The 26031-nt window shown below is 44.6% G+C and overlaps 1 protein-coding gene across 1 annotated transcript in view; it reads right to left on the bottom strand.

The window, feature by feature from the left end:
- TMEM163 (transmembrane protein 163) overlaps positions 1-21192 on the bottom strand; it is a gene marked incomplete at its 3' end in the record, with an annotated part of 147989 nt that extends 126797 nt beyond the window's left edge. Inside the window, exons 1-2 of the mRNA XM_015425782.1 lie at positions 21024-21192; positions 17785-17904 (exon numbers count right to left, since the gene is read on the bottom strand). Coding sequence (XP_015281268.1) covers positions 17785-17904; positions 21024-21192 — 289 coding nt within the window. The remainder of the gene's footprint in view (positions 1-17784; positions 17905-21023) is intronic.
- Between the last annotated feature and the right edge of the window lie 4839 nt (positions 21193-26031).

The raw sequence follows: 26031 nt of genomic DNA, 5'->3' as shown, positions 1-26031 counted from the left end.
CGCTTCCCTCCCAAGCGGCGGCGGCAATTGCAGAGTGTCCCCTGCGCATGTGCAGGGGACGCTCTGTGACTTTCGGGGGGATTTAAACATCCCCCCGATTTTTTAAAAAACATTTAGGATTTTTGTGCACACGTGGGGACTGCCCCACGTGTGCACAAACCTCTCCCTGCCCCCCAGGTGGCCCCGGAGCGCGGATTTAGATATCTGCACGCACGGGGCCACTTCACTATTAGATATATAGATATTATATAATCTGTTTCCAGATTTGCAGTACTCTGATTGGCCTATCTGTGGGTGTTTCTTCTACTAGTTCAGGGTCCACTGGATGCTTATTGGCCGTTTCTGCCCATTTTACTATTTTAATTGTCTTGGCTGTCTGTTGGGGTTTTCCCTTGTCTGATTTTGGGCAAGGTGCTTTAATATGTCCCTCTTCCTGACAGCATTTAATCCTCCTCTAGTTAGGGCAGGAGTGTTCCGCCTTGCAGGGTTGGTTTCAATTGACCCATTATTACAGTATTTGTCAAACTATTCTGGTTATTTAATGTTTTGTTTTTTATTGCAAATTTTAATGCTTAATCCCATACATTAATAGGTCACCATTCACTATGAAAAGATTTGATAGTGGCGCAGGCAACAGATGAGCTAAAAAAGCACATGAAGCCTCAGCTAATTCATCAACATCAATTACCTTAATTTTCAACTCAACCCATTCAATGGACAGAGCTACAATGAAATTTGTGCAAATTCAACAGATAATATTTTAATGATAGTAAATGAGTGTGAAGACATTGTTCAAGAAAGTGACGCATCAGCACATACAGCAGATTTTATGTTTGATTATGCAGAAGAAAATACTCCCTAGATGACAAAAAAATCAACAGCAACAGAGAATACTGCACTACCAATATCTAACAATGCTGTCAGTATCGAACAAGATATGTTATCAGTAGCAGCAGCAGAGTCATCAGAAGATCCCATTTGCAAACTGGAAACGCTTACATATCAAGAATCATTTATCGGTACTAGCACTTTGTTTGTTAATGACATTGGAGTTATTGACAAGAACAATGCAATTCAAATGCAGTCTTTTCTCAAAATCACAACTTTTGAAATTCCAAGTAAGATTCCACAAGATGTTGGAAATCATTGCTTTCCACATGATGCTGAAAATCATTGCTGACAAAAATTCTACCCAATGGTGAAAGTTGCACCAGAGACTGGTTATGTTGGAGTACAGTAATGTGTGCCATTCTTCATTTTCAAGAAATGTTCCACACATACATCATTGCTGGCCAATAAAACAGGTTGGAGCATCAACAGAGGCTGGAGAAAGTTGAAAGAATACCATCACATGGGAGTTCAACATCCCACAAAGAAAACTATGTGGCATGGAAGTCAGCAAGTAAAGCTTCATATACTGATAAATCACTAGAGAATTTACTCTTGACTAATCTCACTGCAGAAGTCAATTTGCGGAAGAAAATTCTTGAGCGGACTCTGGGTGTTATTTTTTTCTTTCTGACTGGGGACTGGCATTCTTTGGTTCTAGTAACCACATAGGTGACCATAGCAGTGGAAACTTTCTAGGCATAATTGACCTTCTTTATATGATGCACTTCTCTTTGAGCATGTTGAAAAGGTTCAAGAGTCACAAAAGAATCAGAAGCACATGCAAGTACATTATCTCTTCAGACATCCAGAATCAATTCATTAACATTTGTGGATCATTCGTACAAAAATCTATTCTTAAAGAGATCCAAAATGCCAAATATTTTTCAATAATTGTTGATGTTATGCCAGATAGTTCTAACAAGGAACAAACCACTATTGTCATTCAATATATAAAGATTTTCAATAACAGCTCAGAATTTTCAATCAAAGAGAGGTTTTTGTGTTTTGACAATTTCACACAAAAAAACTGGAAGGGAAATTGCTGTTCAAGTTCTAGCAATTCTAGAATAGGGGTTAGATTTTCAATACTGCATTGGCCAAGGCTATGATAATAGATTGAACATGGCTGGCAAATATAATAGTGTACAATCAATTCTCCTTCAGTATAACCCTAGATGCATTTTCTCTAGCTGTGGAAACCACATATTAAACCTTGTAGCTGTTGACTGAGCTGAATCAAGTAAAGAGGCAGTCAAGTACTTTGGAAAAATACAGCAAATGTGCAATTTATTCAGTAGCAGTCCTCAAAGGTGGGAAATCTTGAACCGACATCTTCCTGTTTCACTGCATGGGATGTCAAAAACTAGATGGTCTGCAAGGATTGATGGAGTAAGACTAATTGCACATCATATGGGTGAAGTAAGAAAGGATTTAAGTGAACTGGAATATCTCAGTCTCACTGCACATGCTCAGATTGAATTTACTTCTATCCAGAAATAGATGTCAAAAATTGAATTTGTCCTAATAACATCCCTGTGGATTAAGTTATTTACAATGATCCACCATGCTAATCTGGTGATTGAAGCATGTAATGCTACGCTTGATGTTGAGAGGGGTAACATTGAAAGCCTCATTGCTGACATTCAGCAGGTTTGTGAACAGTGGGATATGATCTTGAATGAGGCCAAATTGGTAGCGCAGAGTCAGAATATTGGTACATCATCTCAATTGACCTGCAGCCGCAAACTTTGTAATGATTCTGATGTTGAGCAACTTTATACAATCAATGTCTTCTTTGTTATTCTTGACTCAATATCAGATCTTAGAAGGCAGTTGGAGTCACTCAATATAATGTGTAACCTGTTTGAGTTTCTCTGGAAATTTAATGACCTCAGTATTGAAGAGCTACGTTCATCAGCAGAAAAAAATCCAAACAGATCACTGGAACTGCTTGATGAGATTATTTTCCTCAATCAAATACATTCTGTACTTGAAACTGAATTGTAAGCCAAATGAATTACTTCAAGAAATACGCCAACTTGGAGATTCTGGTGTGTTTCCTAATGTCACTGTTGCATTGAGGATTTTTCTGAGTTTACCCGCATCAGTAGCTTCAGGTGAACGGTCATACAATGTGCTGAAACAGGTCAAGAATTACTACTGTTCAACAATGGGATCGTTTGAATGGCCTTGCTAAGCTTAACATAAACCATGACATTGCAAGAAAACTAGATTTTTCCAGTTGAATTGGTGAATTTGCACAAAAAAAAGCTAGAAAATCACATTAAATAAAAATGGGAACACTTATTACAAAGTGTTACAATGTTCTTTTTCTTGTATTAAATAAATGTAAACATTGAAAATACAATACTACTAGTTTTGTATCATTGTTTTCATACTTCTTCATTTTTTAATTTACTGGGAGGGGGGCCTTGAAAATGGAAGTGGCCCAGGCCTCTCTTGACCTCTGTGGGGGCCTGGTTGGATGGTGCCATGGGGCAGCAGTCCCTACACCTCTACTAAAAATATCCATAGATATTGAGTGCCTTTATAGCCTCCAGACTCAGTACTAGGGAAACAAATCAGTGCATTGGCTAAACTGTGGGTAGAGCCAGTTTGACTCACCCCAATTAGAAATTAAGCCTTGGCCTTCCTTTCCCTACTGCTCCTTTACATATGTATTCATACTGTTTCCCAGCTTACTGGGACTGCCTTCTCTTCACCTCTCTCATCCATCCACCACTTTCCTGCTTCTCAGCCCATTGGCATCTCTTTTCTCCTTGCTTATAATACACTGCTGCATCTTCCTTCATTATAGTAGCCTATTAGGCCAGTGGCCCCCACCCTCTTTGAGTCTGTTAGTACCATTGTAATTCTGACATGTTGGTAGGGTTGCCAAGTCAAAATTTTGCCGGAGCGGGGGACTCCCCACTGGCGGCTGGAGCACGCACGCGCATGTCACTCGGAAGTGACATGACGACGCCGGGCACGCTGGGGGCGGATGACCCTCGGATGACCGTGGCCCCGCCCCCAGCGTGCCCGGCATCGTCACGTCACTTCCGGGTGATGCGCACGTCGGGGTGGGGTTCCCCCCAGGGCCTGATTCGCTGCCGGTAGGGAACGGGCCTCTGGGGCGGGGGTTTCCCCGCCCCCCGGGGGGACTTGGCAAGCCTACATGTTGGTGGGTGCAGCCCCAAAGACAGGGCAGGTACAAAACTGGCTACAATGGCTTACCCTTTAGTCACACCATGAAGAGCCTTCTGCTGTGGTGTCAGCTGCTGCCAAAATCTGCACAGTCAATCAAATCTCCAATGGCCAATCAGAAGCTCTGCTAGACAAAAACCACATTTGGCTCTAAAAACACTTGGTGGGTGCCATGGTGCCCATAAGCACCATGTTGGAGACCCCTGTGTTAGACTCTCACTAAAATACATAATAAATTTAAGACATCATCATAACTCTTCAGCAGATAGCTCATGTAGGGAGAGGGAAGGATTCAAAGAAACATTTTGTAGCCTTCTACACAAAGACACGTACCGCTTTAAATGTAGCTTCAAGCAGGCAGCTTCTGTTAATAAAGTGCTTCTACTGACCGTATCCAAAAGGGCCATGAGTTTTCATGCATAAACTCAGGCTTCTTAGACATAACTCCCTGTCACACATTTCTCTCTAAGTTAGAAGACCATATAGAACAGCCTTCAGTACAGCACAAGGAAGCACAGTGATGCAGCAAGCCAAACAGTTGGTATGAAATCTTTCCAAAGCTGCTTTTTAACCATTATCTACAGCTAATATTGATCTCCAAGCTTATAGGACTGCAGCCTACATGCACTTACTTAGGAATAAGCCCAACTGAACCAGGTCAGTGGGACTTAATTTTGTATAATCATGCATTGGCAGCAAGTCCCAAGTGTTCTAAAGTGACTGCTGTGAAATTATAGTATTATCTTGGGCTCAGTAAGTTTTCCAATATTCCTCACATGCAATGGTCCCTCTAAACTGTGTTATCTTGTGAGCAGAAATTTTACCTTTTGAGACAAAAGATCTACTGGCCTTAAAGTTGTAAGCGGGCCTATGTTATGTACGCGGACCACCACCAGGGGTCCGTGGCACAGGTAAGAGCTTGGATCCTAGAACAATGGAAACCTTGGATCCTGGATCCCCCAGCCCCAACCAATAGCCACGTTGGCGGGACATTCAAACCCTCCAATGGGAAGGGGGGGTTGCTGGGTGGATATGTATATAGTTGGCCTGCCGGCTGTTAGAGTTAGTCTTTGTCTGTATGAAGTACAATAAACATGTGCTACAGTATGTCGTCGTCTGAGTCCTCCCTGCGGCGAACCCAGTACTTTACAGCCTATATATATATATATTTCAGTACATATATATAAATATATATACACATACATACACACACACATATATATATATATAGCATTTCAGTACACAAACATACAAAACATATAAACATGAAATATAAACTACTATTTGTATTACAAATCATATATGGAACTTATCACTGATGTCTTTAGCTGATACCACCCTGTTAAAACATGTATGTTCCTACCATTATTTCACTTAGTAAGTCATCATTCTATTATCCAATTTGTTCTGAGTCTTCAGAATGGGAACACTACTCCTCTATGCTGACAATATATATTTAACTTGCATTAAACATTGAAGAAAACTTTAACCGGGGCTTTGCCCAATTTAATTACAAGCTGAACGTTACTCCAGAATCTTCTGTACTATTCACGCTCTGTGTAAACTATATGTGGCATCCCCACATCTGGACACATGGGCACATGTAGTGCAGACGTTCCTTGTAGAACTCTTGAAACACAAGCTCCACACCATCCAACAAAAAAATGCAAACATCTTTGCTTTCTAGAAATTGTAACAAGACCACAGCACCCCCAAAAATTTTTTTTAAAGGCTGTGATATAACAATTCTGAGTACATTCTGTACCTAAGAAAAAAGTGAACATATTTGACAGAACGTATTTGCTATGATCCTTGCACAGGGGCCATGCTAAATATCAAGCCCTCTGTAACAAAATGGCTGCCAGGCAGAGGCAGCAGTACCTTAAAATGGCTGCCAGTATGGTAGTCCTCTGGAGGGGCGAGGTGCTCCATAGGGAACAATGGAACTGCCATACCTCCCTGCCTACCCAGCAGCTTTATGGAAAAAGTGTGGGAAAGTATGGACCCACTCCAGTGGCGGAGCCAGCCAGATAAAGGGTTCTGCCCTTCTAGGGTGGGGTCAGTTGGCCTTTGCCTCAGCCTTGGACGAGAGCTTCAAGGGGCGGCGTACAGGTGGAACTCCTGTTACCTCAAACTCCGTGGACAATCCAGGTCACTATAAATCGTGGTGGAGAGCCAGGAGGGTAGCAGTACGGGTGACCAGTCCTGAGGAGGACTGGAGTTTCTCTCCAACAACAAGGAGGGGGAAAACAAATCCTATCCTGAGGTCACAACCTCCAGAGGTAGATGGTGTGTATGTAGGGACAGACGAATTGCGTTTTGATCCTGTTTATTTTCTGCCTGGTTGTGTTGAAGTGCTTGTGTTATTTTCTGTGCCTAACCTTGTATACAGTTTAAATAAACCTTCTTTTTGAGTTATAAGACCTGGTAGTGCCTTGACCACATAGTCCTCCCCGCTCAGCATGTTACCAGAGGAAAGAGAAGGCCAGGGAACCTAAATAAGCCCAAATTGGAGGGGCTGCCAAGTCTCCAGGGGGCACCTAAAGATTGAGCTGCCCACTTTCCCGGGATCGGGAATCAGCCAGAGGGGTCTCACTGTCCCTCTAGGAAGGCGGTGTGAATCCAGTGAGTGGTGGCAGCGAATGAGGAAGGGAAATAGCCCCACCAGGTAGGGTCGGCAGGTGAAAACAGGGGCTTGCATGCCAGCGAATGGCTACTCAGTCTCCCAGGGCTGAGGGCGGGTCCCCGTTTCGTCACACCTTCTGTCAATAATCTGATTCAACATTGCCCTATTTCTGTATTTTGTCCATTTTTTGTAATCTTGTTCTTATGTTTTGTAATGTTTTTGTTTTTATCTTTTTCATTATTTGAGAGGGGTTGTTTGAAAAATTAATAAAATTATTTTAGAAATATTTGCTGTGATCACACAGTTATCTCTTCATCCTCATACAAATGGACTTTTCTCTGATAATTTTACCCTGTAAATCTGGGTTTTGCACTCTCAAACTCTTATTCAGTCATTTTAATCTTCTATCCCCCTTTTCTGTTTTGTAGTTAGTTAGTTAGTTGGGTAGGTAGGTAAGTAGGTAGGTAGTTAGGTAGGTAGGTAGGTAGGTAGGAGAGAAAGCAAATAGATAGAGAGAGGGAGGGACGGACATTCAAATTGCTTCCTACAGTTTCAGGGTAGTCAATTCAAAGCTGACTGAAGTGTCAGAGGTTCTAATGCACTGAATCTCCTGATACAGCTGTTCAGAATGGAGAGATTCTTGAGCAACTAGGAGACAGCACTGTTTTTTCATTGCTCTGTTCCTTCCAACAACACACTTACTCCCTCTCCAAGGGTTTTCAGAAAGCCACATACTCTTTTCCAATCTCACTTCAGTGCCAGTTCCTGTCCTCAGATTCAGAGAGAAACTCAAACACACTCATTTACGGTAGAATGACACTCCTCCCCTCCTCCACCTGCCTGTTGTGCATCCTACATGAAGCAGAGTGATTTAGCAAATACAAGCCAATGCCAATGGTTTGCATGCACCAACTCACACAGTAGAACCAGAACTTCCAATTTCAGCACTGGAGTTAGGGATGCCAGCCTCCAGGTGGGACCTAGGGAACCCCTGGAATTACATCTCATATCCAGACTACAGAGATCAGTATCCCTGGAGAAAATTGATGTTCTGGAGGGTGGACTCTATGGGGTTGTATCCCACTGAGGTCCCTGTCCTCCCCAGGCTCCATTCCCAAATCTCCAGGAGTTTCCCAACCTGGATCGGGCCACCCCCTCACCCCAATCACCGGCGGTGGCCTGGGGGAACCTGGCAACCCTAATAGGGCTATTTTAGCAAGGAAAGAAAGAAAGGAGGGAGGGAGGGGAGACGTGGAAAGAAAGCAAACAGATGGGGAGAGAGAAGTGAAAGACAGAAAGAAGGGAAGGGAAGAAAGAAAGGAAGGAAGGCAGGTCAGGCTTCAAGGAAAGCAGCCTGGAGTGGGGGGAGAAGCAGCTCCCCAGCCTCTCCTCACTTCCAGCTCTCACACACCTCAACAGAAAGAGAAAGAAAGAGAAACCAAAATTGAAAAAGAGAGACTGCTTCTCCCCTGCACTGACTGCAGGAGAAAGTGAGCCCAGGATCTTCTGTGCCACTGGAACAACATGCTTCATGCGGCATAGGAGCTCCTGGGGCTCGCTTTCTCTTGCAGCCCAGTTTAAACCGGACTGCAGAAGAAAGCGAGCCACTCACTCACTGACGGCACTGGCAATGGGAAGCCACGGAGGAGCGTTGGCCCAAGGCTGCCCACTGACTTCCCCTCACCTCCATTCTTGCCCAGCTCCCCTCTCCAGCCTCCATTCTCCCCAACAACTGGCGGCCAGTCACTCTCTGATCCCGGCTCTGCTACCATCCCTGCCTGGACCTGCAGGATGGCAGAGCACAGTGGGAAGGCAGTTTGGGTTTTGGCAGTGGTGACAGCAGCTCCCAGGTTGCTCCACCCTGCCAGAAAGTGAGTGGCCAGGAGCAGCCACCTTCTATAGTTAGTGCAGGTGGGGGGGCACCCACAACCCCTGTGCTGAGAGGGAAATCAGTGCACTCAGCACACATAACTCAGCTTACAGGGAACACTGCTCACATGTAGACGATACTATATAGAAAGTTTACCTTTCAAAACTACAGGTTTTATGACGGCACAAGGGTACTAAATGTTTCAGAACCTTAGAACTTAATACTAACAATGGAGCAAGAGCTAACTGTAAGCTAAGACAATTAGTCAAATAATTTAAAATAAACAATTTTAAGAAGTTGCTGCAATTTCACAAGGTACAAATTTCGTATGCAGTAGCAATGATATATGGACGTATACAAGTGGAGGCCCGCAAGAAACTTGCAGGAGCGGATATCCCATTTTCCCCATCTTTACTTCCTCCACTCCACCAACTTCTGTCTATCACTCTTTCTCCCCACCACCACCCCTTTTCTTACTGTCCCTCCCCCATGCCTGACACATTCTCTCTTTCTGCCACCCACCCCACCACTTGCTCTTTCTGCCCTCATCACTCTCCCAGCCATCCACCTGCTTCTTACCCCTCCACAGTAACAGCCTCATGCCTGCTTCCCCTCCCACAGCAATAGCAGTGAAGCTCCAGGCTGCCCACCTGCTTCCCCCTTCCATAGCAACAGTGGAGGCACTCCCGGACTCCAGCCTGCTTCCAAGCAAGGGTTTGATCATATGGGCGACAGTACACCCCCATTTTTATGTTAACCTTAGGGCCTAGTATCACCAGTATTGCTTCTGTTGGGGAGTTAATTCCCCTGATGTTTTCTAACTTATTTGATTCTATGCTTTCTTTGATGTATAATGCAACACCACTGCCAACCCATCTCTCCCTGTCCTGCCTATAGAGCTTACTCCCAGGAATGACTGTATCTCACAGACTTTCCCCATTCCACCATGTTTCTGAGATACCTACTATATCTAAATTGTCATTGAACACCAAGCACTCCAACACCCCCATCTTGGCTCAGATACTTCTAGCACTGACATACAGATACCCATAATGTGTTTCCCTTTCTAGTAACCATCGCCTCCCTTGGCCCCTTAGTCATCACACATGGCTCTCAGTTGATATTGTGCCTTCACTCCCAAGTTCTATTACACTCCTATCAATATTACCCTAAGTGTTTATGCAATCAATCCTTTGGACTGATTTCTCCCAAACCAGAGGCTCCCCAGCTCCTCTTGTCTTTCCCTCAGGATTAGTTTAAAAGCTGCTGGGACACCTTTTTGATATTAGTCACCAGCAGCCTGGTTCCCTTTTGGTTCAAGTTAAACCTGTCTCTTTTGTACAGGTCCAACTTGTCCCAGATGGTTTCTGTTGGGTATTACAAGTTGAAAACACTCAGTATATCTGGGGTTAAATGTTTGTTTATGCTACTCACAGGAAGTCACATGTTTCTCATGTAACCAATGTTCTTTAGCTGTAGAAAGCCCGAGAATTTTCTCCCTGATCTAGGATTGGGAATAAAGTGTCAAGGTGTATTACCATTTTATGGCTCTCTTCCCATCTTTGTTTGGTGTTCTGAAGAACAAGAAGAGTGGCCATAATCTCTCTCTTCTAGTTTTGTCTTTGTAGAGTAAGGATGTAGCTGATTTTGCTCTGTTGTTATTTTCATCCCAGTTAGCCTTCCCATCAGGGGTCATTTCGTAGAAAAAGAGCTAGGGGAACTCATTAGCATAACTCATTTGCATATGCCACACCCCCTGACATCACTGGAAGTGTGTCATAAGGCCACACCTCCTGACATCACCGGAAATGTGTCATAAGGCCACACAACCTGCCCCCAACGATCCCGGCCGCCGGCGGGAGTGCAAGGAAGCCCCGCGAAGGCCCTCCCTGGCCCCAGGCAGGCAGGGGTGGGGAGAGGCAGGGAGGAAGCAACTTACCCTCCCTCTTCTCCTGCCTTCTCCTGGCTGAATGAGGGCCGGAAGCGGGGCGGCCGGAAGCATGGGGCGGGGCTTCATCATGTGCCCTGCCCCCCATACTTCACCCGGGGGAACTGCATTCCCCCGCGTTCCCCCCCGAAATTACCTCTGCTTCCCATGCTAGAGTTTAGTAAAAACTTTATATTTTAATCACAAATGGATTCTGAGTCTGAATTATTTTACTTTGGCTCTGCTGGACTATCTTATCTCTGCTAAATACCATTTTTTCAATATCTCACTATCACCCAACAGTTTCCCAGTGCCTAACAAATCTAAACCCTTCCTCGCAGCACCACTTTCTCATCCAAGCATTGAGACCCCTGATCTGTGCCTGTCTAGCTGGCCCTGCCTGTGGAACCGGCAGCACTTCTGAGAATGTTACCTTTGACTTTCTGCTTAATAACCTAATTTTTTTCCTCCAGAACCAAACAACTACATTTCCCAATGTAATTGGTGCCAATGTACATCATGACTGCTGACTCCTCCCCAGCACTATCAACCTCTCTAGACAGCACATGATGTCCGCAACCTTATCACCAGGCAGACAAGTCACCATGCAGTCAAAACGCCTGTCACAGACCCCACTCTCCATATTCAAATGATCGAATCACCCCCTACCAGAAGCCCACCTTCCCCAACCCCCCAGGGGTATCCTCAGTATGAGAAGATATTGGTCCATTGCTCAAGGGAGGGGGTCCCTTCTAAGGGATCACATCCCTCCTCCTCAGACCTCAAGTCTCTCACTGGAGAGCCAATTTGGAGTAGTGGTTAAGAATAGCAGACTCTAACCTGGAGAACCTCCACATGCAGCCAGTTGGTTGACCTTGAGTCAGCCACAGTTCTCTCGGAGCTATTATTTCAAGAGCAATTTTCCCAGAGTTCTCTCAGCTCCACCTACCTCACAGGGTGTCTGTCATGGGGAGAGGAAGGGAAAGAGATTGTAAGCCACTTTGAGACTCCCAGTGAAGGGCAGGGTATAAATCCAACTCTTCTTCCTCACTCTCCACAACAGCAGAAGAGCTGTTAGCACAGGAGTGGGACTGTTCTGGTAAGTCCTTGAGGATCTGTTCTGAAATCCCTCTCTTTCTGCCTCAGCTTTTCCATTTCAGCAATCCTAGCCTCAAGGGAATGAACTTGCTCCCCGAGAGCTACAAGCTCCATGCAGCAAGCACACACCCATGTTTTCCACCCAGTGGGTAGATAATTGTACATGTGACACTCTTTGCAAAACACTGGATAGCCCCCACTCCCCTGCTGACTTTCTACCTTCATAACTGGTTAGTGGCTTAAGGGTATTAAGGGTATCTAGAGTGATGCAGGGTCCCCAGTAGGGTTGCCAAGTCGGCATGACTCACCGGCGGGGGAGTGTTTCTTCCGTCCGAGAGCTGCCGAGGGACGCACGCGCAAAGTGCGTGCGCGCCGCCAGAACGTCACAGGAAGTGACGCACGACGTAGGGCACGTTGGGGGCATGGCCCGTTGGGGGGGAAACCATATGGTTTTCCGCCGCGGCAGAAATTGGGCCTCCAAATCGGGGGTTTCCCCGCCCCCCGCCCCCACTTGGCAGCCCTAGTCCCCAGGCCTGATCCCCAGGCTCACCCTTCAGCTCTTGCCAAAGGCTTGCATCTCTGCCTAGGAGGAGCCTTACAGTTCAGAGGCCCACAGCTCCCACCTCCCAGGAGCAACAGCAGAGGGTGGGGCTTGCAATCAGCCCCAGACAAGCAGACCTTGTTCAATGAGCAATAAACCCAACAATGATCCAAACAGGTGCAAACAAAAACACCCCTCTCCAGAAGGCTACAAGCACCCACTAGGGTTGCCAGGTCCTTACCTTATGCTCGCAGGGGGTAAGAGGGAGCTTTCCGGGAGTGGGGGAGCAGGGCAATGTCACCACATGCAATGTCCCTGACATGATGACATCACACAAATGTGACATCATCACACTAGGGACATCACTCGGTGACACTCTGGTTTTTTGGCAAACTCTATGGTAAAATTGGGCTCAAGTCATACAGTTTTGCCCAAAAAAACAAAGCATCACCAGTCGACACCCCCAGAATGATGACATCATTTCCATGTGACGTCATCACATCTGGGATGTTGCACAGAGTTGTAGCTGTTGGGGATCAGGCTGAACCCATGGCAGCCAGCTGGCTGGCGCAGATTTGGGGGATCCCTTGCTCTCACCTGGGGACTGGCAACCTTAGCACCCACTCACCCTTAAACTCTCTCTCACAAAGCAGCCTCAGTTAATGCTCCCAAGTAACTTAGCAGTTTAGGAAAGGCAAAAAAAGCACTCACCTTCCCAGCAGCTCTCTCCTGTATTCTTTCTCCAAGCCCAGCTGGCTCAGTTCTGTTATGCTTTTGTTTCTGGCTCAGTTACTCCCTAGTTCAATAGAAGTATTATTCCTATTCAATAAGAGTATTACTCAGTTACTCCCTAGTTCGATAACAGAGATACACCACAAATTTGCATTTCACTTCTACTCATTTTGATTTCTATATCCAACCAACCACATACATCTTCTGCCAAGGCAATATTCTACCATTTAGTTCCATGGTGATACTAAACTCATTAAGTATCAGAACCATTCATACCACACAGGGTGCTCGATACTTCGCCCTTAAACTATAAGCTGCGTCATGGGATCTGTTATAAGGTACACCACACAAACACAATTACATCAAAATATATGATAGGTAAATGATAATATTGCTTTACACTTTACAAAATTCAAATACATTAAAGTACATAACAGATTAAAAAATAATATTGCTCAGACTGTTCTTTTATGTATTTTATCATTTTAGTACATTGCAAAGCAATATTATTGCTTAATTTTGGTGCCTCACTACTAGTATCTTCATCTGTCATATATATATGGTGGTAAAGTAGAACAATAATTAAAGATTTTATATATACTTCAGAGAGTTTCAGTGGACATGTGACCAAGTCTACATGGAAAAAGAGACAGAATTAGGTTTCCTTCTCATATACAAACTAAGACGAATTTCTGATCCTCGTGGATTAGGTTCATCTATTTCACTGACAAAGAAATGCCTAAATCAAAAACTGACCCCCCCCCCCAAAAAAAAAAAGCCCCTGCAGGGGTGCTGCTTTATCAGGAACAGCTTTTAAAACCATCTTTTCCTTTCAGGACAAAAAATTACCAAAATGTGCAAAGTATGCATAGAAAAGGAAACAGAAATGTATACTGCCTTCTGATTCAAGTGACAGACACAGTAGCACCCCATTCATACACGCAACTGACAATCTGGAGACCTATTTGCAAATGTGATTTCCTTACAGCATGTAACAGAGGAAGATCCATCAGGGCATAATATTTCCTTTTCACAGCCTGTAATAGGGAAAGCCCATCTTGAGCTTCCTAGGCTACCTTGCGGGATTGCAGTCTTTGCCTGCTTCAGAAGTAATTGATCTTTTTTTGTTTTAAAACAGGCACTTAGGACCAATTCTGGCAACTGAGAACAGCTTTGACTGAGGAGCTAAACTTCTGTCCTCCTGCCAAACAATAAATATTGTCTAAAATTGATGCTTGTCATTTGTATTGAATCTACATTACTACAACACAGCACAGCATCCATCCACAGATACAGCTAAATAAGGAAATACCAAACATTAGCAATCTTTCTATACCCTTCTTCATTAGCCCCAGTCATGCTCCATTATCCTTGGGCTGTCCAGAATGTTTGGAGTATTCATCTCGAGTTTAGAGGATTTTTTGGCAAGCCTAAAGATGTCAATTTGATCTCAAAAGAAAGACTGGATAATGCAGTGTAGTGCCTCCAAGATTAGCAAGCAAAACTCAAGAGACAAAAATTTAAGCCACAGAAGGGGAAGAGAAATTATGTTTTGACATCCTTATTTATATTTCTGCAATGTATAGGCCTGTCTAGGAACAGATGCAGAAAACTATATAATACAAATACAATATCATATAAAAACAAACTCTGTGTTAGGAGACCCTAAATTTATATCTGGAAAGCACAAAAATGAAAGAAGGAAAAACAGAAAGCAGCCTACACAGTCTGACAGCTGCCATGTGTGTATGATAGTAAGTCTATATTGTCTGGGGAGGAGATGGAAATCATAGAACATCAGGTCTTCACTGCTAACACTCTGCCACTCCGAACAAGCAATTAGAATAGGAAGAAGCAAGGGAACAGGGTGCCATAAATAGCAGGTGTTAGCAAATGATTCTCACAGTCAGTCCAGCTATCTCAAATTTGACAAGCAAAAGTCAATCATATCAAACAGGAAACAATCATGAAACTGTCTGGCAAGCCTCAGAACTAGAAAGATTGACCGAACATGGAAACAGCTGACAAATGAAAGGCAATGTGAAAGGATGGGGATAAACATAGGGGCATAAACACTGCATTATCTAGTCATGGACTATTTAGCAATATGATTAGCCAGAAATAACCCCTCAAATATTAAAGCATTGTACGTGAGTTTAAGTTGGTGCAGAGTCACCTACAGTACATTTGATATATCATACCACATAAACTGAGCAAGCACCACATACATACCAGCTGATTACTGTGTATGCACTGTTTATTATGAAGCACGTTAGGGTTACCATATATTCAAAAGCAAAAAAGAGGACATATCTCCCAACTGACTACTTAAAACAAGTGATCACTATGACAAATCTCATTTTAAATACCCCTACTATTTAAGATGTGATAATTGCTACTAACCTGGAATATTTCTAACCTTCCAACCCAAAAAGCGGACATTTTCATCAGTTTTTTTAAAAAGAACCCAAAAGAGGATGGACACCAAAAAGAGGACATATCCATTTTGGAGGACATCTGGTAACTGTAAGGTACGTACTGCAATTGATTTTAACGTTTTATTAACTCAGAGTGTACACTGCTTCATTGGATAAGGCATTAAAGAAACCTAAAACGAATTAAGGCTCCTTAGTAAAAAAAAAAAAGTCCTAATATTAGGGGAGAAACTAGAAAATTGAAACCTAACTGAATTTATATGATCATAAACTAAAGTCTGCTCACTATATGGTTCAGGAGAGGTTTTCAGATTCCATTGAGAGCTTCCTGCCAAAAGTTAAGTTTCTTATTCTTGTCCTCTCTTGGAGAACATTTAGTATATGGGCTTAACAGAAACAGGCGGCCAGCCTTCTAAGCCCTGTAAACACTGCTTCAGATAACAGATTTAACTTCTAGAATTCTGTACCTATGCAAGTATGTGCCTTTTTTCTTCTACTACTCTGGAGCAAAAGGATACAAAAGATAACTGGCACAGTAAGAAGATAGGAATATTAGGTGGTGAGAAGCATCAGGCAGGGGTTGGGGGTGTTGGAACATACAAGGTCTACAGTGCACCTACTTGAAGAAGATCAGAAGAACAGCCTACAGGGGACAGCTGAAGGACTGCTAGTTAGCATAGCTAGATTAGGGATTTTCCACAATTGCAAATTATGTCTTTCCTGTCTCCTGATAGGTTCTTTGGAGACTTCCCGCTCCAACTGAGCCCTCCCCCTTCGTTCCTCTCTCTCACACAGCAGTTAGTTAAGCCTCTCTGCCTCTCCTCTGGTCTATCAGTTTTTCTTCTTTAATAAACTGAGTTATTTTCTTTAAACGGAGTTATTATCTTTAAACAGTTGGTGCTCCATTCCTCTGCATGTTTAAACTCTGCCAACAGGGGACAGTACCACATGCTGAGCCACTACTGGCCCCAGGAATCTAGATCCTTGTTTATTAGCATACTTCAATACAGGGAGGTGTGATAATGTAACGTTTTAAAACAGCTATGTTCAAAATAATGTGTCTAGCCAAGTTTATTCAGAAGTGAGTTGCAAGAATTTAAACTGAGCATACTTGTAAAGCTGTGCACAGAATCACATCTTAAGTAGAGTAACTTATCAACAAACTGAAAGATTGCTAGCTATATTATGTTTATTTCTTTGAGATGGTTAATTTCCAAATTTAAAAAATTATCTACATAGGTGCCATGGTTTCCAAACTCGGGGGGGGGGGTCCTCTTTTAAGAATCATAGCTCATTTGAAAACTATATACTGAATGTTACTCTTCTGATTTTAAGGTGCATATCAGGCAGATGAAACTCACCATAGCATGCTTAGTTTTCATAATACAGAAAATGCTTTATTTTCCTCATATTTTATTTTCTTCTTTCATACTTTATTTTCTTCTTTCTTTTTATAATCAATATACAGCATGTGTGTTTTCCATACAAATCACTCCAAATAATATATGCTACGTTTTGCAGAGCCATTTGGCCAGATTCTAATAACCCCTCTTGGGAGCTGACACCAACTTTCAGCAGTAGCCCATAGCTGCAGATTAGCGCAAGAACATATGCTGCAGTGGCATCCAGCTCTTCCTTTATAATGAACACCAGATATTCTGGGATAACAAACCAAATAAAGCCAACTGACTTCTCTACTGATAAAACACACTGCAAAATCCTGCATTTCACATCACAAGCATTCTCTCTGGTTTCTCTACAGAGTTAAATAAAGAACACTGTGCATTATTCATGGGTTAGCAACCTGCTAGCAAATGCACAACATTTTAATAATGTGCTGAGCTAGTGTATTTCCACTCATATAAAACAACCTTAAAAAAATACACAATATGTGTCTTAGTTTTTCACACAGCAACTTGAAAAACAAGATTTCAGTATTTATTTAAATAGCCTGAATTATAAGATTTATCCACCTAGGCATCATTTAATCTACTTCAAGAACGAATTAATCTTCTCATAGTGGCAGAGTTTTTGTTGCAAATATTAAGATGAAAAATCAGGTTGAAAATTAGCCTAAACAAAATATTACATTTTTTCATATTTTCTTTTTCTTCACAAAGTATTGCAAATAAGACATCCCAATAAGATACAGCCTTGTCATATTCCATTACTTCAGTTAAATATCAATTATTTAATATTCAGGAAAATGAACATGTGCACCAAGACCAGCAGAGAAATCTGTTTCTTTATCTCGCCTTCAGCAATTAAGTCTGCTTGAGGGGAGAAAATAAACAGATATTTTACAAATTTATAAGCACTAGGGAAACCTATGAGATTTTTTAATATCTATGTCACTTTAGTTGTAACATAGCTCTATGAAAGCAAATCAGCAACACAGCTAGAGGATTTTTTTCAGACAAATTAAAAGGCTGACACATTTGAAACAGGTCCAATACTCACTGAAGGCTGCAACTGCAAGTGCTAGTGTGACAATAATGGAGGCCCATGAAACCCACAGTGCCTTCTTTCTGTAGCTCTGAGCTTCATGAGGTTTTAACCTGGTACTGCTTTCTAGCAAACCTGATAAACAGAATTAAAGAAAAATGTGTGAGAATTGCTTTATACCTTTTAACAAGCCACAACGGAGTCCTTTCAGAATCAAAACAAGCATCCTTCCTCCCCTCCACTTCACCATGTATATTCACCATATAGTTCACCTTACTAAGTTAATAAAGGAACAAAGCTTATTCATGGGCTCTAGTGAACAAACAGAATAGGGTTATGTTCCCGGCTTTGCAATTCAGAAGGAGATACTAGGCTGCTCTTCCTAGAGAGCATTACAGCAATAAAGGTATAACACATGTAGATTTCACAGCACCTTTGTAGTTGTATTTTTACATTTACACTTCAGTGCCTAAATAAATCTCAGACATCATAGCAAATGCTTATTTAACCAGATGCACAACCCAAGTATTACCTTGTTTATAGACTAAAATATATCATAACTATAGAGATATACAATAACTACACCAGGTATATTTTAAGAACCTATCTAGCAGAAATGGGAAACAGAGATGACAATGGAATTCATTGTTACACAGCTATCTCCCCCTGATTCTTTTGTTGCTTCAGTTCTCAGAGCCGCAGTATGACAGCAAAATTTAGCCAAGATAAAGAGATAGCTCCCCTCTCTTCCTTTTTAATTTGTGGAAACAATTCAAATTCATGCTGAGTACATTTTTCTGTTGGTAACTGCAGAGACACATATATGTAGACTAACATCAGCCCAAGAATTGAACTAGACAAAGCCCCATTGAATACGTAAGTCCCAGTCTGAAGGACTAGATTAATCATCTTTGTGAAAAATAAAAACAAAAAAATCAGATATTGATGATTTAAACAGATAATAAGAAACTTTTAAGACAGCTGCTTGCTATTAAAATACTTCCTATCTTTTAAAAAGAACCTCTCTTTTAATTAAAATGTACAAATAATTTGCATTTAAAAATGTGTTATTCTCCTCCCCTTTTTTACACTACTTGTTTCTTAGAGTCTAAAATGATTCACTGTATTTAATTAAAACTGACCTTTCTAAAACACATTGGCTTATATATATGGGAAGTCCTTGGAGATTTCATGCTAATACGTACATGTATCTTTATTCATTAATCCATTATATTCATTTATCATCTATATTCATTCATTTACTAATACATAAAATGAAAATAATTTCATATGCAACATCTGCCCTTTACAGCTAACATTGTATAGACAGATCTTTTTCTTTGCTGTGTTTCAACATTGATTTATAACAGAGGTAAAGCCTACATTGTAATTAAAAGACAGGATCACATTTGTAGCCAAGATTATTCCGTTTTAATGCTATCATGCTAAATGCTTTTACATCAGGTAACATTAACACTGATAACGATGTGATGAAATGTCACCTGCCTTCAAAAAACCACAATTTTAACTGACATGGAGACACCTCCCAGCTGATGAATACACGTAAGTTTAAACAATGCACATTTTCTGTTTCAAATGTTTAAAACCCGTTTTATTGTGCATATGTTCTCTGAATTCTAACAAAATCAAGTCCCTCTCATTATTTAAAAACCAATTTTTAAAAACCTTGTTCTACAGACAAAACTTCTAAGATGACTGAAACAAAAAAAATATTCATAACTTTATAATCCCTTGGGCAGCTTGTAAAGTACGAAACCAGGATGGATATTAAAACCAATCCTAAACTTTCCTTGGAAATAATGATAACCGAAATCATTGGTCTGAGCAATTAATGGAAATCAGCTAATGGAATTGTTTTGTCCCATCTTTTATTTCCCATTTGGCTGGGACCTGTCTTCCTTTTCAGTATCATCCTGCAGCTCTCACATAAATAATCACATATTCCTTGCCATATTATACAAAAAGTGTGCATTTATCAGGCAACAGTCCCAGCTAAAGTGAGGTGTTTTTTTTTAATTCTGCCCTCAAAACTCTTAAATTTGGGCCTCAGACAAATCTGCAGATCTTTCCCACTTACATCCAGAATATGTAAGTAGCTGCAAGATGCCTTCAGCCTCACACTTAAAGAAGCCGCTCTTAGTTAAAAGACACACAAACACTACACCATTGTTTCTAAATTGTAGCCAGGGTATCTTCTAGTAAAATCAGCACCCCTTTTTACAACTGGAAAACTGAAGGGGAACTGCATGAAGCAGCCAAGAAGAGAGAACAAGAAGAAGGTGGTTGGAAAGATTAAAGGGGGGGGGATGACTATCTCTGGAGAAAAGTAGAATGAAGTGGATTTTTAAAAAGTGCTTTCTGAGAGAGACTGAATAAAATGTCAAAGCGAGTGAATAGACACGTGCAGGGCAGGTGCCTGTATAGGGGAGACAATGGGCTAAATGTCACTTCCCTCTAAGAAAGGGTGGGGAGTGGATAAACAATGTCCTTTCTTGGCAATGAATGGGGAAGCCTGTCTGCATTTTACTGAATGCTGTTTAAATTGGGTTTTGAATAGAGGTGGTGGGACGTTCATAAAAGGGTGGGTTGTTTGGGGTGGGGTTTTTTTTAGGCAATTCTGCCCTGCGGGTGTCTTGGGGTTTCTTTAAACTCAGCTATACATATAATTGGCTGGATATGATTGGCTGCAGAAGGGATTTTTTAATTATTATTAAATCAAGGGTGACTATAAGGATAGAAAATGAAGACAAGAAGGGGTTGGGATGGCAAGTGACAGGACAATGACAACAGGCATGAGAGATGTGGAAACCGGCAGCCAGATGTAGCGAGAAGGCTGTGGGGAAGACAGAGCAGAAGGCTGTGGACTAGCACGGATGTAGCCAGCGAGGCTTTGGATCTGCAAGGCACCCTAGCCGGTGATGAGTGTATTCAGTCAAGGATGATGCAGGACTGAATAGGTTCCAGCACCACAGAATACAATGGGGGGGGGGGGCAAGTGGTTCCCTGAGGTGATATATATAAATAAATAAATAATATAATACGATGGGGGGGCGGGAAGCCTTTTCAGGTGCGCGAGAAGGCGCTGGCTGCGACGCTGAGGGAAAAGTGGGCTCGGGAAGAGCTGTCAAGGAGGGGACGTCCTGTCTCGAGCCAGAGCTCGAGAGCGAAAGGGGCGCGTGCCAGAGGCCCGGCCGGCTACCTGAGGGGGGGGGGAGGGGAGGAGAGGGGCTCACCTCGGTCTTCCAGCTCTTCGCTGAACTGCGCGCTCTCCCCGAGGTGCAGCTGCTCCCCTTGCTGCGAGTCCCGGGCAGGGTAGGGCGGGGGGGCGGTCGTCCCGGCAGGCTGGACAATAGTGGGCTCTGGGGTGCTGCCCAGCTCGTCCCCGGCTGCGGGCGCCTCCATGGCAGAGCGCGGTGCGGAGGAGGAGGAGGAGAAGAAGAAACGGGGAGGAAAAAGCGCGCGGAAGAAGGGCGAGCGCGGCAGAAGCGCTCCCCGTCCACAGCACCCCCTGAGGAGAGTCCCGCGCCCACCCCTGCCGCCGCTCGGCTTCGCCTCAGCCGCTCCTCCTCGCACAGCCACTGCAGGTGGGACCCACCGGCGGCTTCTGCCGCTCGCTCCTCCCACCGCGCTCTAACCCCCTCCCCACACTCGGGGGGGCTGAGACCGCATTTTAACCGCCAGGACTCCTTGCGGCGACCAGGGCAGGGTAGGGGAGCGGGGCGCTCAGGCTTGGGTTCAAGCCCTTTCCCCTCCCACTTCCGCTGGGAACCGGCCACCACGACTTGGAGCGAGCCGCGGCTAGGCTCGCTCGTCGACCCGCCACCAGAGCGCAAGAAGAACCTGTTTGGAGGTTCAGGGCTTGCAGCTGGCGCAATGTAATTGAGGTTCCCGTCTAGGGCGAGTCACGACGCGCTTAAAATCACCCCGCTTATTCGGAACGCTCGCCTTCCAGAGCCGAACGAGGTGAGGGCGCTGCGGCTAAACAGGTATAGGTGTGTTTCGTGCTTGACTGAGCCTCCTTGAGTGGTAAAGGGAGGAAGGCGGGGAGGTTATTATAGAGGTGATAAAGAAGAGCGCTGGAAAAGGTGCGTAATGGCTGTAGCAGAGAGTGAGAGCATATCTGGGCATGTGCAGGTTGCATTGTTCTTGCTGCTGCGGTCTTAGACGGGTCTTCTGGCAAGAACTGCCATGTAGAAAGTATGTTTTCCAATCTCCAGGTGGGGCCTGGAGATCTCCTGAAATTATAATTGATTCCCCAGCTGCAGAGACCAGTTCCCCTGGAGAAAATGGCTGCTTTGGAAGATGGGCTGTATGGCTGGTGTGATGTCCTTCCCCGGGCCCCACTCTCAGATCTTTCCCAACCTGGAGTTAGCAAAATTTTGAGAAAGAAAAGCCCCATCCTCTTGCATTTATTACTCCTTAGTAATCCTCATATCTACCAAGGGTTTGCAATAGTTATTTTCATTTTCCATGGCAGACATAGCTGAGCTTACTCGCATGAGATTGGGCTGTACAAGAATTTATGCTGGCACTAGTCCTATGCAGACATTTAGGATACAAAAAGAGGAGGGGGATTATAGCAGCAGGCTGTGTGTTGGGTCAGGCTGTGCACATTGTCGCCTGTGTGACTGTGTACAGATAGGAAATGCATGAGCAGTACTCTGTAAAAAGTTAGGTGAGGAAGATAAATTAAGAAGAGAAAAAATGTTGTTTTATTTTCCTGTAACACAATAAGATGGAGCTGCGGTGGCTCAAGTGGTTAAGACGCTGAACTGCAGGCTGTGGAAGGTCCGTAGTTCAGCAGTTCGAGAACCGAGTGTGTCGCATGATGGAGTGAGCTCCCGTCTCTAGTTCCAGCTCCTGCCAACCTAGCAGTTCGAAAGCAAGAAATTGCAAGTAGATAAATAGGTACCACTTCGGTGGGAAGGTCACAGCGTTCCGTGCCCCTTGGTGTTTAGTCATGCCGGCCACATGACCACAGAGATGTCTTCAGACAGCGCTGGCTCTTCGGCTTTGAAATGGAGATGAGCACCGCAACCCTAGAGTCGGACTCGAGTGGCTTTCGAGCAAGGGAACCTTTACCTTTAAGGTGCTACTGGACTCTTACTCTTTTCTACTGCTACAGACAGACTAACACAGCTACCCATCCTCATGTAAAAAGTTAGGGTATACCAAGCCCACAGTTCTAATCTATTACATGGTCAAAAGAAACAATGGCAGTCAAGTGCACAGATGGGGTGGGGCTAGCCAAGCTTCTTTCTCCTCCTCCTGATCTACAGTTGTTTCTGAATGTTCACAGACATTCTGCCTGCTGAGGAAAATCATCAGCCAAGGAATGTTTCACAACCGTTTAGCTTTGTGGGTGGCTAACAGTGCAGTCTTAAGTACGCTTTCCTGGAACTAAGGCTCACAGAATATTCTTGAGTAGACCTGTTTAGGATTGCTCTCTAAGTAACCTAGCTGAGGAACAATCTTCCTGGATGAATGTGGTGGAAGGAAGGGAGACTGAAAAGCTCAGTGGGAAGAGATTCTCATAGCAAGGAAGCTACAAGTAATTGAGAACCCTGAGGCAAAAAAGGCTGCTAAAAATCACCATGAGCCCCTGAGCAAACTCTCCCTGTACTCCCACACAGGTCTAAAGAACATTTAAAGATTAGAAGGAAAGAAAGAGAAAAAGGGGATATGCAAACCAGGAAAAAAGTGAAACAAGTGTCTCTGAACTCAGCGGGGTTTACTTCTTCTTTACTCTCTCTAAGCATAGCAAACCAAAAAGAATCACTGATGCTTTCAGAATAAATCTAGGTTCTGCCACTTTAACCCTTTTCTTAGCTGTAAAGAATAGCTACAGAAGAGCTCTTGCTATGATTTCAAGCCAAGGAAAGGGTTAAGCTGATCCATTGTGGATTGATAGGGAGGCTTCTAACTGTTGTTGAAGCCCTCAAATTTAAGCTCTTGGCCAAAACCAACAAGCATCATGCCTGCTGTTCCCTTACTGTCTCCCCAAGAACAAACTGAGGCAGGTAGACTGCCAGAACAACCCAACCCCTGGATATTTTGCATCCCTAGTCTTCTTCTTTTAATGGCCCTTAGAGAAAAGAATTTGAGTAGACAGTGTAAAAACAAAGAGATGGATAGGAGAAGAGGAATGGCCTAAGAAAAAGAAAGGCAAAGACAAGGGAGAATTAAGGGGCCAATGAAAGACAGCTGTAGCTTTGGTCTTCAGGGTAAGACCTTCATAGTCTTTGGGTGTGAGTTGGGACAGAACACTATGTTGGGGGTTAGGAGCAGAAAGGAAGTGTACAAGCCTTGGAGTTTGGAAGCTCATGGTCTGTGGAGCCTACAGTATATAAGAGCCAGATCCTGACAATTGCCCAGAAGAAGGAGGTGTACCAGGTATGATTATTCTTAATACTGGTTCTTAAGAAGAAGAAGAGATTGGATTTATACTCCACCGTTCACTTGGAGTCAATCCAAGACAATGCATTGTCTTGAGCTTCATTATCAACTGCAATTCATGTGTTCTGCAATTCTCTTTCTAATCTCCCTTTGAAATTCCTTTCTAAGAGAACTGCTACTTTTAGGTCAGCAAATTAATGTCCTGGAAGGTTAAAATGTTCCCCTTTGGTTTTTTAATGTTGTGGTTCCTAGTAGACTTATTCCATTAATTCTTCATTGAAGGAACTGGCCTGTTTGTCCAATATAGAGGGTGGAAGGTCTTTGTTGACACGTGATGACATAAATCACATTAGAGAATGAGCAGGAATATGAACCTGAGATGGTAAGGCTGATGTTGCTGGGTCCACTGATGGTGTTGCTAGGCAGGGCCAGCCCGAGGGGTTTGTGCGCCCTAGGCGAGGCCACCTCGTGGCGCCCCCCTCAGATGCCAACCTCCAGGTGGGGCCTGGAGACCTCCCAGCTGGCCACCTGGGAGGGGGAGACAGAGTGACACCACGTGACGCACTGGCTGCACACGTCGCTTTAGACCGGGAGCGCGCCTCTGGTTTGGAAATGGCAAGCGCTCTCCCCCCACACCCCGGCTGGGCCCTTCCCTCGAGCTCTCCTCCAAGGGCATAACCAGGCCCTCCTAAGGAGGCGGTGGCGGGGCAGCTCCGGCAGGCATCAGCCTGGGCCTCCCTCCCCCCCCAGGCCAGGCCACCTACCCCAGCACAGGGGGGCCACCAGTGCCCCCACAGTCAGGCGGCACAGGCCATCCAAGTCCGCTCAGGCACTGCGGGAAGGACGAGGGAGTCTGCGTGCTTCCTTCTCAGGCATCTTCCCCAGCCGGGCGGGGTGTGAGGCGAGCTCCGTGACGGGTCTCCCCCTGGGACCGCCGAGCCGGTTCTCTTTGCGCTGGCTGGCGGAGAGGAGGGAGCGCAGCAAGCCCCACCGCTGGGGCCCGGAGAGAGCGCCTGCTGCCCTGGCCCTGGCCCACAGGATGAGGAGGGGCTGGCAGGCAGGCAGGAGCGCACGCCACCCCCCGAAGCCCGGCTGGTCGCCTCCACATGTGCTCCCTACCCCCCCGGCGGCAGCCTGAAGAGGTGTAGAAGCGCTTGGCCATGCCCCCCCATCCCCGCAGGCAGGCAGGCCCAGCCAGGGGCGCCGTGCTCCTCTCCACTCTCTCCCTCCCTCCCCCAGCCAGCGGCCACCCGAGTCAGCTTCCTGGGGAGCCAAGGGATTTTAGCCCCAGCTGAGCGGAGCCGGAAAAAACAACCCCATCGGATTCTTCCCCCCCACACACTGCGGGGGCCAATCCCTGCACCGTAGTCCTCAACACGCCGGGTGGATGCAAGGCACCGGGTTGGCAGATCTACCCAGGAGGACTCCTGCCCGTTGCAGGCAGCTCAGTTGCCCCGATGGATCTTGCAAGCCCCGCAGAAGGACAAGACAGGCATGGACAGATACGACCGAGTCCCGGCGGGGCCTGCTGCTTCTCTCCGGGTTTCTTTCCCTTGCATGTCGCATTAAGCTTCTTCCCCGAGCGAGATCCTCCTCCTCCGCGGAGACCCAGGGTAATCCAAACGGCTTGCATGTGCTCGGCAGGGACGGTGGGGGGCTTGGGGGGGCAGCAGGGCAGTTGGCACCCTGGGCGGAGCTGTGCCCTAGGCCAGACACTAGCTGGCCTAGTGAGAGAGCCGGCCCTGTTGCTAGGATCTCTATGAGAACAAAATTGGCATCTTTCTTTGTTGCAGGCCCAGAGTCAGTAGTTAAGTAGTTTGTCATTGCAGATGAGAAGTTGATTTA

This window comes from Gekko japonicus, unplaced genomic scaffold, assembly GCF_001447785.1.
Source record: "Gekko japonicus isolate JY-2015 unplaced genomic scaffold, Gekko_japonicus_V1.1 scaffold1924, whole genome shotgun sequence".
NCBI classification, from domain to species: domain Eukaryota; kingdom Metazoa; phylum Chordata; class Lepidosauria; order Squamata; family Gekkonidae; genus Gekko; species Gekko japonicus.
This window is presented reverse-complemented; position numbering and strand designations above follow the sequence as displayed.